General features: G+C 37.9%; 1 protein-coding gene across 1 annotated transcript in view; it reads left to right on the top strand.

Annotated features, from left to right (window-relative positions):
* Positions 1–16252, top strand: part of RYR2 (ryanodine receptor 2) — a 537153-nt gene that overhangs the window by 102105 nt on the left and 418796 nt on the right. The window contains exons 7-10 of the mRNA XM_061190410.1: positions 1902–1980; positions 4818–4930; positions 12481–12580; positions 13289–13385. Of these exons, the coding sequence (XP_061046393.1) occupies positions 1902–1980; positions 4818–4930; positions 12481–12580; positions 13289–13385 (389 nt within the window). The remainder of the gene's footprint in view (positions 1–1901; positions 1981–4817; positions 4931–12480; positions 12581–13288; positions 13386–16252) is intronic.

Genomic DNA, 16252 nt, shown 5'->3' with positions numbered 1-16252 from the left:
AATAAAAATACCAGGTCCTGATAAAAACTAAGCATTGATGATTATTTTCTCAATGATAAAGAAAATATTTATGTCACATCAGTGACCTCATACTTAATTGTCAAACACTGAATTACTCTTGACAAAACTAAAAGAAAAAAAACTCCCAAGAATATGCTATCTAACATTGTTCTGGAAATCTTGGCTGACTTAGTAAGATATGAAATAAAATAAAGGAGAACACTTCAAGTGGCTGGATAGAAGACAAATATATAAAAACAACCTTTTTGCATATAACGCTCACACATTAGAACTTCACGGAAGGAATTCCACTTTCAATAACAATCAAAACACATAAAATAATAAATATGAGAGTCAGTTTTCAGAAAAGTACCCTCGATACATAGTAGATGGGTAAGAGCCAGAACTTGGTTGGTAGATCTGGGTTCAGGCTCACTTTCCTGTATGCTGTACAACCTTGGATACCCTGCCGAACTTCTTTAAGCCTGTAATTGCATCTGAGAATTTTATCCATTCAGTCAATAAATATTATTTAGCACCTCCTGTATGCTGGATACTTTTCTGGGTGCTAGATATAGTAGTAAATAAGACCAAGTCTTTACCCTTACAGAATTTAATTAACATTTAGTGAAATAATTATAGTGTGTGCCTCACAGTTGCTGTGAACGTTAGAAGAGGAGAGAATGTACGCTAACAGTTGCAGTGCCTGGTACTGTAATATTATTGAGAAATATTACAGAAGACTTTAATAGAGATCACTAAGTTTTTACCTGGGAAATCAGTATTATAACACTGTTACTTTTTCTCAAATAAAGGCAGACACTTAATATGCTTAGACCTAAGGTCTGTAACCCTCAGGGACCACCATGGGCTGCCTGTCTTGAGGTCAGACTCATACTCCTGACTAGCTAGGAAAATGTTTGGGGACCCTTGAAGCCTTGTTTCTATAACTTTGCAAGTCAGTGGTTTGCAGTCAAGAGACAGAGGCTCCAGGTCAGTTGATTTTTACATCCTCATGGCACCGAATTCCATCTAACGTGCCAGCACATCTGTCCCCAATCCGTGCATCACCTGCCTCCTTATGCTCACAGACATCCCCTGAGCTGGGTGAACCCTATTCCATCATAGGGGTTTTCTAGGCTTCTCATTACTTGTTCCATGATTCTGGGACGTCTGTGCTTGCTCAGTCCCCAGCATTGTCCCTGAGTCCTGTTTGCAGGGCTCCTGTTCTTTCTGGCACTGCGCTTGGTTGGTGTAGATGGCAGTGTATCTTGAGCTCATACCACATTCATCTTTGTGTTCTCATTCTTGCAACACTTAATGAGGATTTTGAGGTTGGGGTGGGGATAGAGGAGTTGCCCTGAAAAATTATCCTAAACTTTATGTCCAAGTATATATAGTTAGGAAAACTTAAGAGGGAGAGAAAGAAATCAGGAGATGGTGGTGTTGGGAGAGTTCCATTCCTCCTAGGGAAACACACGTTGGTATACGCGTGACAAACCTTCACTGCAGTGAAGCGACAGGCTGCACACACCCCGTTTGAAATTCAATTCTGGATAAATTACAGAGAGTGAAAATTTTAAAAATGAAAACAAAACTAGAAGATAAAAGTGAATAGTGTTCAAATTTCTGCTTGGGAGAAAGATTTCCAACTGACAGATGAGGTTGTCCTTTTGCTTATGATCGTGAATATCAGATGAAGTGAGAGATGCACAGACGTATCCCCAATTACTTGTCTTCTTTTACCGACAGGACATATTTCTGCAGTCTTTCTGTGAGGGGGAAAAAACCCACATTTCCTCTACAGCATTGTTCCTCATTTAGGCTGTGTACGTGCTCGGAATTAGACTTGGAACGGACAATAAATGTTGAGTGACAGCTACTGATTCTGTGTCTTTTAGTATCTGTGCTGCCTCTCCACCTCTCGGTCTTCAACTGATAAACTGGCCTTTGATGTTGGCTTGCAAGAGGACACAACAGGTGAGCACCTTGGTCCGTGACGAAGCCGCACTCAGATCGTGGCAGGGCTTGGATTGGGAGACATATTGAGACACGATGGAAGATAGGCTGGTTGAATATTCTTAGGGACGGATTCAGGAAGAAAACAAATGACTCACTAGGAAAGGTTTTAATAGAAGGAGGAAATGCACATTGTTTCTACTGGTGGGTCATCCCCACATAATTAGCTTGATGTGCAAACTAGACTTCAAACCTTCTTCTTTTGTTGGAGTTGGGTAGGAAAACAGTACTTCTGACATGCTCTGCTGATTGTTAACCATAGTACTGTGCTCTGATTAGGTTGTAAAGTAGTATTCATGCATATCTTTTCTACCTTTCCGCTTTCATCTTAAAATATTTTTAAGTGTACACATGTTACATTGTCAATGCCAACATTCAAACAGAAAAGTAGAAAATGAAAGCCTCCTTCATTTCCCTGTCCACAGGTCATCATGCTCCATATCTTATGTATTTACATATTTTTGAAACAAAAAACATATATTAACACATTTATACTTTTGGAGACTCCAGATAGGAAAGTATAGGCTTTATTTGTGTTTTTATTCTCAATGCTTTGAGAACTTTACACTTTATACACCTCTGTACAATTTGATGGCTTTATCTTTTACAATGAGCATGCCCGATTTTGGAATTAAAAATAAATAAAGGACGAACTAGAAAAAAGAATGGAAGGAAATAGAAATTAAAAATAAATAAAAGACCAACTAGAAAAAAGAATGGAAGGAAATAGACCGACTCATTAAGTTGTTTCTTTTATGGGTGGGATCAAGCTCACACATGCCCTCCTTTTTAAAATACTTTCCCATACTCTAAAAGTTTCACTGATAACAAATGGATAAAAATAAAGTTCTATTTACCAACCTAATTAACTTTTTAATGGACCAACACATCACCTTGTACAAGAAATTCCAAGAATCCCAGACACCAAAAAGATAAATGTATTCTTCTCATGTTTATTTCATTTTCTATAGACTCCATCATTCCTCTGTATTTTGGCTAGTTTTTTTAGTTTTCTCATTGTAATTAATTTACTTCAGCACATAGTTACGTGAAAAAAAATCTTCAATTCTCTCTCTCAAAAGAAGTAAAAGACATGCACGATCTGTAACTTGTTTTCATACATTGAGATGATTATATAATAGTGAAACCCACCAAACAAGGCAATCTTTCACCCTACACCCTTATCCTACTCTCTTTTCCCCATAGGTCTCTACTTCTTCTGAATTACTGAACTATTTACTATATTTATCATTTGTTGTGTGCCTGCCTTGATCAGAATGAAACTCACAAGGCAGATAATTTTTTCTTCCTTATTTGTTGAGGTATCCCCAGCTACTAAAGCAATGATTGACAAATAGTGTGTGCTTTATCAATGTTTGAGTGAATGAATGAAAAACTCCCTACAACTCTAAAAATGTGAGTTGAGTGGATGAAGATAAGGAATTCTGCAACATGACATTCAAGTAAGAATATGGTTTGTGTAAGAAAAGCAGCTCAGGGCATAGATTACATATTGCCTGTTAAGTATGCTTAAGAAGTGTTATTTGCTGATTCATTTACTCATTTATACAAAATGAATTGTTATTGAATGCCTACAAAATGCTAGTAGGAGCTGGGGAAACCCCAGTAAACAAAACATACAAATGCTCTGCTATCATGGAGTTTACATTTTGGTATTGGGCAGTTAGTAAAGAAGCAAAAAAAGTAAGTTTTATGGAGAAATAATAAAGCTGGGCACAGAGAATGATAATTATTAGATAACAGATATCACTAAAACTATTCCCATTTTGCGGTAGAACTTAAAGGTTGCAAAAGGAACTTTGAACAGATTGAAGAATTGTGTGCTTATGTTTATATCCTAGGTGATGAGACTGAAGTATGAAGTATGGTTATATGGTTCATGAGGCTTATGCTTGACTTGTTCTAGAAGAAATTATTTGATTTTATGTATACCCAGATATTTTTATAATGTATCCCAGAAAATTCTGTAGGATTCTCTACTATTTTACTCCTAGATTAATAGAAACTACCACATTTTAAAATAACAAAATATTGTAAAATAAGGCACAGGATAGTAAAACTTAGGGGACAATATTTGTACCTATTTTGCATCAGCATCCCCCCAAAAGTAGAGGTTTTTTAAATTGTTAGAATGCAACTGTCATGTCACAAAAACCCAAATCCTTTTGCAAATCAAGTGACAAAACAACTAGATGTTAATAGGAGAGAGCAATGTGCGAGTGTAACAACATGTGATTGTGGAAGGAGCGAAGTTGGCTCAGCGTGGCTGGCGAAATTGGCCTTGTCTCAGCGTAAACAAACATCCTTTTAAAGCAATTCCTAGTGGGGGAAAGAGACACCAAACTTCCCCTAATGTCACAGCCAGTTTCTATGAGAAGAGTCTTTGCATGTCAGTATGTCTTCCTCCCTTCCCCCCCTCTCTCCCTCTTTCTTTCTTCCCCTTTCTTTCCTTTCTTTCGAATTTTTATTGGGGTATAGTTGATTCACAATGTTCCGTTAGTGTCTGCTGTACAGCAAAGTGAATCAGTTATACATATACCCACTATTGTTTTAGACTCTAAGCTAATTTGGCCTAATTCTTTTGATTTTCATGGTCTAAGAGATGAACTTGCGTTCTATTTCAAATTTCTGACGTTTGTGTGAATAGGACAGTTTCATTTTAAGAAGACTGATTTTGAGGACTTCATTTCCCTCCTGTATTTTGGAGTCACTGGCAAAGAACATCGAGTTTGAAACGGAGGCATTTCTTTGTGTTTCACATTTCAATCATTGTGCAGGTGAAGCTTGTTGGTGGACCATCCATCCTGCCTCCAAGCAGCGCTCAGAAGGAGAAAAAGTACGGGTTGGAGATGACCTCATCTTAGTTAGTGTGTCCTCCGAAAGGTACTTGGTAAGTGTGCAAAGTCGGATCATGTAGTTGGTGATATGATAAGTGACAGGTCAATAGAATGATCTTTTTAAAGCTGAAATTGCAAATTATCTAGGAAAATTGCTTAGAAACAAGCCTGTATCTCTATTTGATGAATTATACATAACTCCGTAAGTAGAATGATGTGACATGTGTGGAAGTGTGGCTTACCAGGATTATTTAGACAGGCTTCCCTCGTGCCCTTGATATGTATGTTCGTGGCATCGATAGTGCCTGTTCTTGGATTATTTTATTAACAGCATGTAAATGCAGTCCAATCAGGAATTTGAAATTCCATGGACTTTATTTTGCGCCCAATGAGAAGGCTATATTAATGAGGCTGTGGTTACCTATTTTGATATTTATGAAAGCAGATTATTATGTGAGAAACACTTGTCATGCTAAGAAAGGAGAAATAAAATAAAAAAACAGTTTAATTCCCTCACTGACATTGCATTGTTTCAAAGGGAAAGGGCTGGAAATGGGAGATTGAAGAAAGAAGTTTATGCTTAATCATTGAAGGTATTTTTTACTTTTGTGGTGAGGCCAATATCTATTTAACTTCTGTAGTAAATTATATTTTTGCTAAAGAATAATCATATGCAGAATTTCGCAGAATATTGAAATCAGTGGAAGTGTGAAGGGTGTCAGTGAAAATATTCTTTTTATTTTAAGGTTGAGAAAGCAAACAAATATAAAATATGGTATTATAAACTTTACATGAATATCCACATTAAAAAAATCCCAGACATCATAGTGGATGATTGAAACAAAAATCAGAAATAGAGCATCATTGCAGTTAAGCTCATGCTAGTTTATAGAAAGTGTATTCCTACTGCCTTAAATCAACATATTATTTGTGTGTAATTGATTTAGAATTAAGTAAGTAGTTGGTACCCTTGGGCTCTGTGAATGTGGAAATAAGGTGGGTCTGGGGGTGCTTCAAGTCAATTTTTGCTTACCAACACAATTAGTTCCAATTTTGAAACATTTCTAGGAAGAAGGGTGTGGTTTTACTTGCTTTGAGGGAAGAGGGAAGAGGTAATGATGAAGACGGGGAAGTGGTGAAACAGGGCCTTGTGTAACTGACAGGAACTATTAAATTAAATGGAGCATCTAATGGTGCAGAGTTAAAGGGAGGCCTGGAGCATCTCTCTCCTCTTGTCTCTTAAGCAGTGTAGGTGGAAACAGGCACCACACACATTTCTAGGACAATGCAAGGTGTCAGCTCGTCAAATAAGCATTTATTGAGCCCTTGCTGTGTGCCTGTGCTGTATATGTGAAGGTGACGTATTTTGATCAGGAGACAGACATTTCGAGTTGTAGTTTTACTTGGAAACCAATAGCAGTAATAAAAATAATTCATGCATGCTTCTTAGTATGTAAATTCTACACATATCTTATTTTGATTTGGACATAACTATGCATGTTTTTGCTGTATCACTTGTTCTTTCCACTACACAGCAGAGTTTATTTGACAGGATGGTATCATTATGCACAGAAGGAGGAGAAAATTCAGAATCTCACTGAGGCCAGGGCTTATAGCATCAATTCTACCAACAAGTTCCTGAGTCACTTAATTCCCTGAATTCTGGCTTCTGTACTTGCAAAATGGTGATGATTCTCCCTAGCCACCACAGTTACTGTGATGAAGCAATGAGATGATGGATTTTGAAGATGCTTTGAATTAAAGAACACTATACAAACCATGGCAGTAATTGTAATGCCTGAGGTTCCCCTTCTGTTACTTTGGGAAATAAGTAAACCTCATGATTAATTACATTCACAGATAATTTTCAAGCTACATTTTAGCCAACTTATTTAAGTTCCTTTTCTGATAACCTTTTATATAGAGCTCCAGATAGTTGGCCAACCAGATGGTTAAAATTTCACTTTTATTTGATGACGAAGTCAGTGAGTTTAGTGATCATCTGTATAGACCTAGCATATAGTAGAAACCACAGGAATGACCAAGGACAGATTACACATGGTTTCCACCCTCAAGAAATATAGTGGAAAAAACAAACCAAACCCATGGAACTGTAGGAGAGTATCGTAAGACAGTAACTAAGTGTTAGGGTTTAGGTTAGAGATGCTGAAGGATGTTTCTATGGGTGTAGGGATAGTTAATTATTACCTCACATTTCCACTGTGAGTAATTAGTAGTGAGAGTATACAGTATTATGTTCACGGATTCAAGGACCTACATGGTACTTAGTGAGAAGGATCTGGAGGAAGTGAAAGGGCAAAAAGCGAGGCAGTAAAAGACATTGGACTAAACAGCGGCAGCTGGAATAATCCTCGTACTGAAGCTGAATAACTGAAAATTGGTCATACACACACACACACACACACACACACACACACACACACACACACGCACACACGTTTATTGGTACGGAGCCTGCTAAGCATGAGCCTGGGCCAATCATATAACCTCTTCAAACCCTCAGTTTCTTCATCTGCAGTATGGGGGTAATAGCCTAGTTCACAGGGATATTAAGAGGATTGAATGCTTAATCCAGACAAGACTCTTAGCTCTATGAATGGCACATATAAAAATTGCTTAGTGAGTTGTTATCACTATTTTCCCAGGAGATTTGTGCCTATTAAGAACTGTAGATATTCAACCAGAAGAGAAGAAAGTTGGGAAGTGAGAAGTGAAGAGGCAATTACAGTTGATTTTAAATAAAGGGCTATCATGTGAAAGCCAGATTCATATTCTGAGAAGATGCTGACATGGTTAAAAATAAATAAGCAATATGGCTGAAAACACATCCGTTAAAACTAACTACTAAAAATAAACATGTCCTGTCATTGACTTTGTAACTTTTCATTTGTTAGTGTCTATTGGCCTTTGATCTAATTTTTCTTCACGAACAGTGACGGTTAAGCTACGGTTGAACTATCTAATTGTGCATTTGCTGCTCTAATCAAGCTGACAACTATTGGGATGCTAAATTGATTAAAACGGATTGAAGGATTGATTTTCACTCTGTCCTCTGCGGAGGTATCCTGTGGACTGTACTGGGCTCCGGAAGCCCAGGCTCCACCTAGGACGCTCCGCCCTTTTCTGCTTTATGTGATGAACCTTGTACATGATTTCTCAGGCATAAAGGGTTTCATCTCCAGAAAAGATTGTAAGCCACTCATCCAAATAATGTCTTTTCTAATCTTGCTGTTTCATATTCTAATATGAAATGATATTCTAATCCTCTTTTCAGGAATATCTAAGAGGAAGAAAACTTCCTTTGACCCATTGGAACGACTCATTTTTTTCTTTTAAAGGAGGCTTTATCAAAGCAGCTTAAATATAAGAGCAAGATACAATTTAAAAGAGAGGAAATATGGTCAAATAGGTATTACTGTGAATCTCTTTCAAACTAAACAAAATAAGGTAAAGCACGCAAAATAATTTTTACTTGTGTTAGAAAGATATAAAAATCACCATGGTATGCCCAAGAGTTTTCAACCCATGGATTGGATTGCTCTCATTTGAAACATTGATTTTTGAATAATTTTCTCTGTCACCTATAGAAACGGACAGATTTTTAAAAAATTTTTATTGGAGTATAGTTAATTTACAATGTTGTGTTAGTTTCAGGTTTATAGCATAGTGAATCAGTTATACATATACATATATCCACTCTTGTTTAGATTCTTTTCCCATATAGGTTATTACAGAGTATTGAGTAGAGTTCCCTGTGCTATACAGTAGCAGACAGATTTTTAAAATCCATGAAAGCAGTACCAAACAACTGTCTAAAAGTAAATTGGAAAAGCAGAACCCCACAATGTAAAAAGTGATGAAAAATGCTTAAAAGAAAGCTATTCTAGGGCTCATAAAAATTTACTTCTCTCACACCCACCTCTGAATTTCCAATAAATGCTAGGTGTTCTGATTGCCTAGTAAGTTACCAAACTCCCTCAAGTTGCTTAAAAATATTGATAGCTAAAAAGACAGTGATCATAAATATTTTCAAGCTCTTCATCGTATCAACCAATTTATTTTTTATTTATTTACCTTGAGCCTTTTTTTTTTCTCTCTGTGGCTCAGGTGATGGAATCATAGACTGTTCCATTTGGAAAGAGCATCTATTCTGTGTCCCTCGTTTTTTTCTCAGAATAAGAAAGTGAAGTCTGAGGGGTGATATATCTTGTTTACTTGTGTTCCCTGTCACTGGAGGATCATTTTTCTAGTGTGTTGCATCACCAGGGCCAAGTGCCTGACACTTAATATGAGAGAAATAAATGAGTGAATAAATGCATCAGATAAGAGTTGAATTCAGATATTCTTAGAAATTCTTGTGCCTTGGACCTTTCGGACAGTCGGAGAAAGCTTACTGACTCTTTGTTTCATTATCTTTTAAAATGCATAAAATATATACACTGGATTACAAAGGGAACTAAAAGTATCAAAGTGGAGTCCAGGTTGAGAACTCCTGGGAGGTGATTTATAATATCTTTTCTATTCTTGAGATTTCGTGCTTCTATCATATAAAGCCTTGTTACTCAAAATATGCTTCTTGAACCAGTGGCCTTGGTTGGCCCCCCTTCACACCTCCTGAATTCAAATTTGCCTTTTTTTGACAAGATCCTCAGATGATTTGTGTGCCCATGAGAACTTGAGAGTCACTCACGTGAGAATCAAGGTGATAGGAGAGAGCAGATCACTCCCCAAAGCACCTGCAGGGCTCCTGGTGGGTGTGTAAATTTTAGAGCAGTTACATATTTCAGCCTAAGGTCAACTTTGCTTTCAACCTCTGACAACATCTGTTTTGGCTTTAAGGATAACCCATCTTAGTGTCAGTAACTGAAATTGTTACTGCATTCTGAATATTTAATATCACAAGCCTGTGTGGTTCTTACTCAGATTTCCCTTTGTTGCTTAAGCGGCAGAATTAAATAGAAGCATCCAAAATAGTTATGCCTAGAGAATATTTTCTTGAGAAGAGTGGACATGATTTAGGTAACTTTAAATGGTGTAATATGATCTTAAGGACATTTTTTTTTACTTTCTCCAACAGACTGAAATTTTCCTTTTTTTATGGTTATATTTATTGTGTACCTTTAGGCTTAGATATGATTTGAAGATTACATTTTCGTCCTCCCCCCCCCCCCATTGTTTTTTCACTGCAGTAGCTCCTTATTGCCTAGAAGGTCCTTGATCTGACACCTGCTTTGTCTGCAGGCCTATCTCTCACTCTCTTTCTAAGTATATGCTGTAAGCCCCAAAGATGAAACTCTCTGCTGTGCTGTATGTTCCCGTATCTCTGCCCCTTTGGGTACCATTTCCCTTATTAGAGCCTACAGCACCAAAAAAGCCCAGGCCACTTCCAGTTACAAGGTTTCTGGTGTAATAAGAATGAAAATCTCCAAACTAGTTCGTAAAAGTTTTGGTATTTTTAAAAATATTTACACTTAGCATGTTAACATTGTTAATACACTTACCCAAATTCAGTGTATGTACAGACTTTTGGAGACAGCATCTCTAAGTATATAAATGTGAGGCTCAGGCCAGATGATCCTACTGGCTCTTCAAATGCCTCATCCCACATGGAACCCTGTCTCTCCTGTGGAAATACCACCTGTCCTCAAGGCCCAGGACAATGAACTCTATTCCAGTTAGGCTGGTCCAAGTGTTCTTTTCTCTCAATTCTGGTAGCACTTTCATTACAATTCAGCTAACATTTTCAAAACACTGACTCACAGCATTTTGTGGGTATATTTTACTTTCCTTTCTAGCTTACGCGCACCCTCATGGTGGGGAATGTGTTAATGTTTAGCACGATGCTTTACACATAGTATATTCAATGGACAAGGATGCATGAACAAATCTATTTATCATGATATGGCATGAGCTTTCACTTGAATTCAAAAGTAAAAATATAAGCATTGGTATTTTGAATCGTCTTCTGATGGTTTGATAAAATCCATATGGTTTTACAGGTTTCTTTTTTTTTTTTTTTTTGGTGTGTATGTGCTGTTATTTTGGCTCAGGTCATTGAAATAGGAACATTTATGGAATAACTTAAAATATTTTTTTCAAGTTTACGCTACTTTGATTTTAAAGGTTTGGTTCACTTCTGCACATACTTCTTTATTGAGTAACCCTGCTAGATGCTAGGGATACAGTTGTGAGCCTGTGTCAGAGAGCTTACAAGAGGAAGAATGAAAAATACACTAAATGATCACATTGTGATGAGGGCTGTGAAGGAAAATATATTTTTCTTGTTTGTGGAAGCAGATGGCATATGATTTATTTGTAAATAGTTAAAGAATTTTAATATATTAGGGAAGAAATTAATTCAATAAAGACATCTTAGCTGGATTTTTGCCTAAGAATGACAGGTCCAGGTAGAAAGGCGGTTGTAAAAAGGCAGACAGCTGGTTGAGATGGGAGAGGGGTAAGAGCAGGTTATTGCTAAATCTGATGCCTCCACTTTTAATCTTATTGATTGGAAAATTGCTGATAAGATAATTACATATATGTCACATGTCACAAATTTCTTGGGTTTTGTTTTTAAGAGAAAGAAAACGAAATGCCTACCTTTGCTGGTGACTTGAGATTAGTATATTTAGGCAGAAGAGACCTTTGGATGTTGAAAGGCTTGTGGCATATACCAGTGTGACTCTGTATGCTGTGACTGCTGTTTGTCTAACTAGGAAGGTCAGATATCTGGGGAAGTTCTAGTGCAATTGAAGTCTTTAAAAGCTTAGGCTGTCATCAGCATTGGAAAGTGTTGCAGGAACATTATAGGAATATTGGTGATGTTTACTCAGATGACTCCAAGAAAAAAGGTGGTTATTCTTTGCATGTTTGAAATTCTAGCAGCAGCCAGGTAATGGTTCGTGAAATAAGCAAGTCATTTGTCTGTACTCATAATTTTGTTTTTCTTTGCTTATCACTTCAGAACTCATCAATTATGGCTCTCAAAGATGTGAAATATGATGTTCTTTTAATACATTTGACTTAAGAAGGAACATCTGAAATTTGTAATGTCTGCATTTTGAAGGACATGTATTGTCTTGGTTTTTGATACCTATTAGGAAATATTGCCATCTAATGGCTATTACATCAGACTGTAGACAAAAGTTCCTAAAGGACCCCATGAAACTAACACATTAGTCCAGTAGGTTTAACCTACTTCATTGTCAACACACTGTCAGTGTGATATGTAAAAACTTAATTATAATTTTAATGGTAAGGGCCTACTATCTGTCCAAATTTGCCCATCAGTAAGCCTTTAAAACAAAATAGTCTGTTTTCACAAATAAATTAATTTTATTTGTGTTTTCGGATTAGTGGCTTAAGTAGTAACTCTTAGAAGGAAGCTGAAAAATACCTAAAGTCAAATACAAACTCTAATTTTTTTCCTGCTAGTCTCTTCATTTTTGAGTGACGGGATTGCAACAGAGGCTCTCTGTGGACATTCCCACTTTGGCAGCATTCAGTTTGAGTTTCCAGAAGCACTTCCGTGTTGAGACTTATCCAGAGCCTGTAGTGATGCCTTCTTTTGCTTCTAATGCAGCACTTGTCTTACGGCAACGGCAGCGTGCACGTGGACGCCGCTTTCCAGCAGACCCTCTGGAGCGTGGCCCCAATCAGCTCAGGAAGTGAAGCAGCCCAAGGTAAGAACTCCACTTCCATAAGGGGGCTGGTCCCTGATGCAGAGTTGACAGTCATCTTTGGGTTTGTGATAATGAGTAAATTAATTAGAGCTGTTTGTGTCAAAATATTCTGTAATGCAGATACATGACATTTAAGAAACTCATTTGAATTGCTATTTAAAAGTGAAGTTTGTGTTAAGGTTTATCTCCTCTTATTTTTATGCTATCATCAGCTTTAGCTTATTTTTGTGTGTGTTTTACATGCTAGCTTTCTAGGGGTTATTTTCTCCAGTGTTTTGGCCTCGGGGTATTGCTTAGTTAAGCTACTGTCAAGATTTCTCATCTTCCAGGGTGCGTGACTTAGGACTGGATCACAGCAGTGCTTGTACATCAGGGTTTTCCCAGGACATATCTGTGTGTTCTGGTTGTTCTCACTTATGTAAGTTCAAATCTGAGCCTATCCAGGCTTGCACGTTTAGTGGAGGGTTTTATGAGGCTGAGGTCATGTATAATAGTGGGAACGTCACTAACTGTGGGACTTGGGAACCCAGGGCTCAGAGGTGGCAGGCAGGTGGCACCATCCATCTCTGTGATTTTGGCCAGGTACTTAAGCCTTGTTGGACTTCTGTGTCTCTGTCTATGAAAATAGGAGATTGGAGCCGATGATCTGTTCAGCTGTCAACATCTGATGATGACAGTTCAAATGTGACTGCATTTCAATCCTTCTAGGGTATCTGATTGGTGGTGACGTCCTCAGGTTGCTTCACGGACACATGGATGAATGCCTCACGGTCCCTTCAGGAGAACACGGTGAAGAGCAGCGAAGGTTGGTACCTGAGCCCAGCGCCTTAAGCCTTGCATTTTCTTGTTGTGATATAAGTTTTGTAAATTAAGGATTTGTCTGTTCAGGCCATTAGCATAAGAGAAAGTGGGCCACTGTCGTTCATCTGTCCACTGAAGTGATCCATTGCTGGCCTCCTCTGAAGTTTTTTTCTCACATGCGGTTTTGACTACCTATGAATAGAGTTGCAGAAAATTCTTGTATAATTAAAACATGGTGAGAAGCAGTGAATACAATAACCTGAGTGGGAGGAATGAACACATTCACCTACTTAAAACTTCGTGAAATGTTCATTCGTTTTGATGAATCCCCTTTCTGGAATGTTTAGTCTCCAGTTCAGTTTCAGACTTCTCAAATTGCCCAAAGGTTTAGGACCTTTTTCTCTTACCTCCCATTTACTGAGATAGATAATAAAATTGAGCACTTTCCCTAATATTTTATGTGATTTTAATACCTCTCTTATGTTAATATTATTTGGCATTGGGCCAAGATGGCAGTAGCCTGGATCATGGGGAAAAGTGCACAAATAATACGAAACCATAAAAATATTGAGGATGATTTGAATGTTCCATTTTGCCTCACAAATTAGTAGATGAATATGGTAAGTGGAATGCATAAATAAGCGATTATTGTGAGAGAAGGCATGACCCAGGTGATTTATTACGTGGCTTTAAGTCTTTTAATGGAGGTTTCTCGTAATATTAGCATATCACTTAGGTAACTATTATTGATAAACATTTATTTTTGTAATTTAAAGAAAGATACAGAGGACATTTAGAAAGTTAATACTTCTTTAATTAGCTGTTTAACCTTGGGAAAAGTCACTCTGAGACCTGGGTACTAGTCTTACCTCTCCCCAGGTAGACCTAGCTTATGGTGAAGCATGAAATGCAGAGCCTAGAAAAATTCCCTAAACGAAAAGTGCTGCTTTTAGTAGGTTAGGAGGAAGATGTTAATGGTGTGTTGATAGGGTTTATATAAAAGATGAGAGGGAATTCAAAAGATGGTTTATTTGAGGAATTAATTCCAAACAGAAGACTCAAAGGGATACAGTGTATACTGGGAATTGCAGTTATTCCAGAGTGATGAGGGGCAGGATGGAAGAAGCATGGAAACTAGACAGGAGGGAGTAGTTTGGTCAGCTTTTGAAGGCTCCTTAGTGCCATTCCCATGGGTTAGCTTTTACCCTGAGATAGTTGGGAAGGAGTGTGTGGGGAAGGGGGTGACGTGGTCAGATCTCTTTGAAAAGAGTGTCTCTGACGAACAAGAAGAACTTAGATCGGAGGTGGAGAGATTCTGGAGCAGGGAAACCAACTCGGAGAAGGCTGATGAAGTCATTCATGTGAGAGAAAAGGAGAAGCTTATCCTGGAGAGTGGCCATGAGAATAGGACAGCCTGGCCCAGAAACATTTCAGGTCAGATTCGCTCGTTTAAGGATGAACTCTATGTGGTCCGTGAGAAAATGTATCAGATTTAAGGGCGAGAAACTCCCTAGAGTTTCTGACTCTACGGAAGAGAGATGGTGTTAGAGATTGTAGAAGATGTACAGATTTGATACAAAGGACTGAGTGAGATTTTGGACACTGGTGAGTGCAGAGGGTCTATGGGAAATAAAATAAAGGGTTTATGGGAAATTGGAGTTTTTGAGTCTTTAACGTAGACAAAGCTTGGGTTGGATATAAATCACAAGTGCACAGGGGGTAGTTGAAAGAATGGGAGCCCTAGGTAGAGAGGGAGGAACAGTGAGTAGAGTGTTATGTTTAGCAACTTGGGCATTGCTTTGAAAGGCTGCAAAGCCTTGGCATAGACTAACTAGAGAGGAGGCTGAGGATGGAATTCTAGATAAGGCTGATATTTAGGACACTGACAGGTGAAGAAAAGGCACAAGAGAGGCAGAATGGTAGTTAAATGGAGAGCCAGGGAAGTTAGTTATGGAACCCAAAGGAGGCTTGGGGTGTAGATGTGTTCAATGATATAATATCACCATAGAGACTTAGGAGCAAAACGAGGCTGTGCCATAGTCTTTTGGATCTTTAGTCTCTGACTTGTTAAACGGAACACTTGAAACGAAGTGATTCTTTGAGCCCGCCTGCTCTGTAGAGATTTGTAATTAAGAGAATGGGCTGTAGACCTGGGTTTGGGCCTCGCCTCTGCCACTGATAGTTGTGTGACTTGTGTGACTTAATTTCTTTAAACGTGATTTTTCTCCTCTGTGAAATGCGGCTTAAATGTTAGCTGTTACTTCATGGGATTGTTGTGAAGGTTCAGTAGGAAAATGCATGTAAAACCTTGATGCATGTTAGGAGATCAACAAATGTATTATTATTGTTGTTATTTTATCACTATTGTTTAGACAGAAGAGCAGCATTTAGTCAGATATGGAAACATTTGAGGGACCCTGGGCATGCGGGTGAAAGTATGGTAGCGCGTAGATTTTAGGGGAAGAGATGCTAAACTATATCAAAGAAAACCCTCTTCTGTTTTGAAATGAATGTGGTAGGTGAGTGCTGGGGAAGGGCTCCTCCTTCTTGCTAAGCTTTAGAAGCCAGGAATGGATGAGCATAATAGTTTTTGTTTTAACAGTTGGGTGTTTTCATTTTCAAATGAGAATATTCAGCGTCGGATAGATCCCAGATTTCTTGGACTAAGCTCGCGGGCAATGACTGCAGTTTTCCACCTCTCCTGCACATTAGAGTCTGTATGTTAAGGAGGGGTTTTATTAAACATGATACTTATAGAGCAGATTTCCTGCTAATTGGTTTTTTTGGGGGGATGCCTTTTATTTGTTTTTTTAATTTTTATTTTATATTGGAGTATAGTTGATTTACAATGTTGTGTTAGTTTCAGGTGTA

The sequence above is a fragment of the Eubalaena glacialis genome, chromosome 1 (assembly GCF_028564815.1).
Source record: "Eubalaena glacialis isolate mEubGla1 chromosome 1, mEubGla1.1.hap2.+ XY, whole genome shotgun sequence".
NCBI lineage: Eukaryota > Metazoa > Chordata > Mammalia > Artiodactyla > Balaenidae > Eubalaena > Eubalaena glacialis.
The sequence above is the reverse complement of the archived record's forward strand: the minus strand, read 5'-3'. Positions and strand labels throughout refer to the sequence as shown.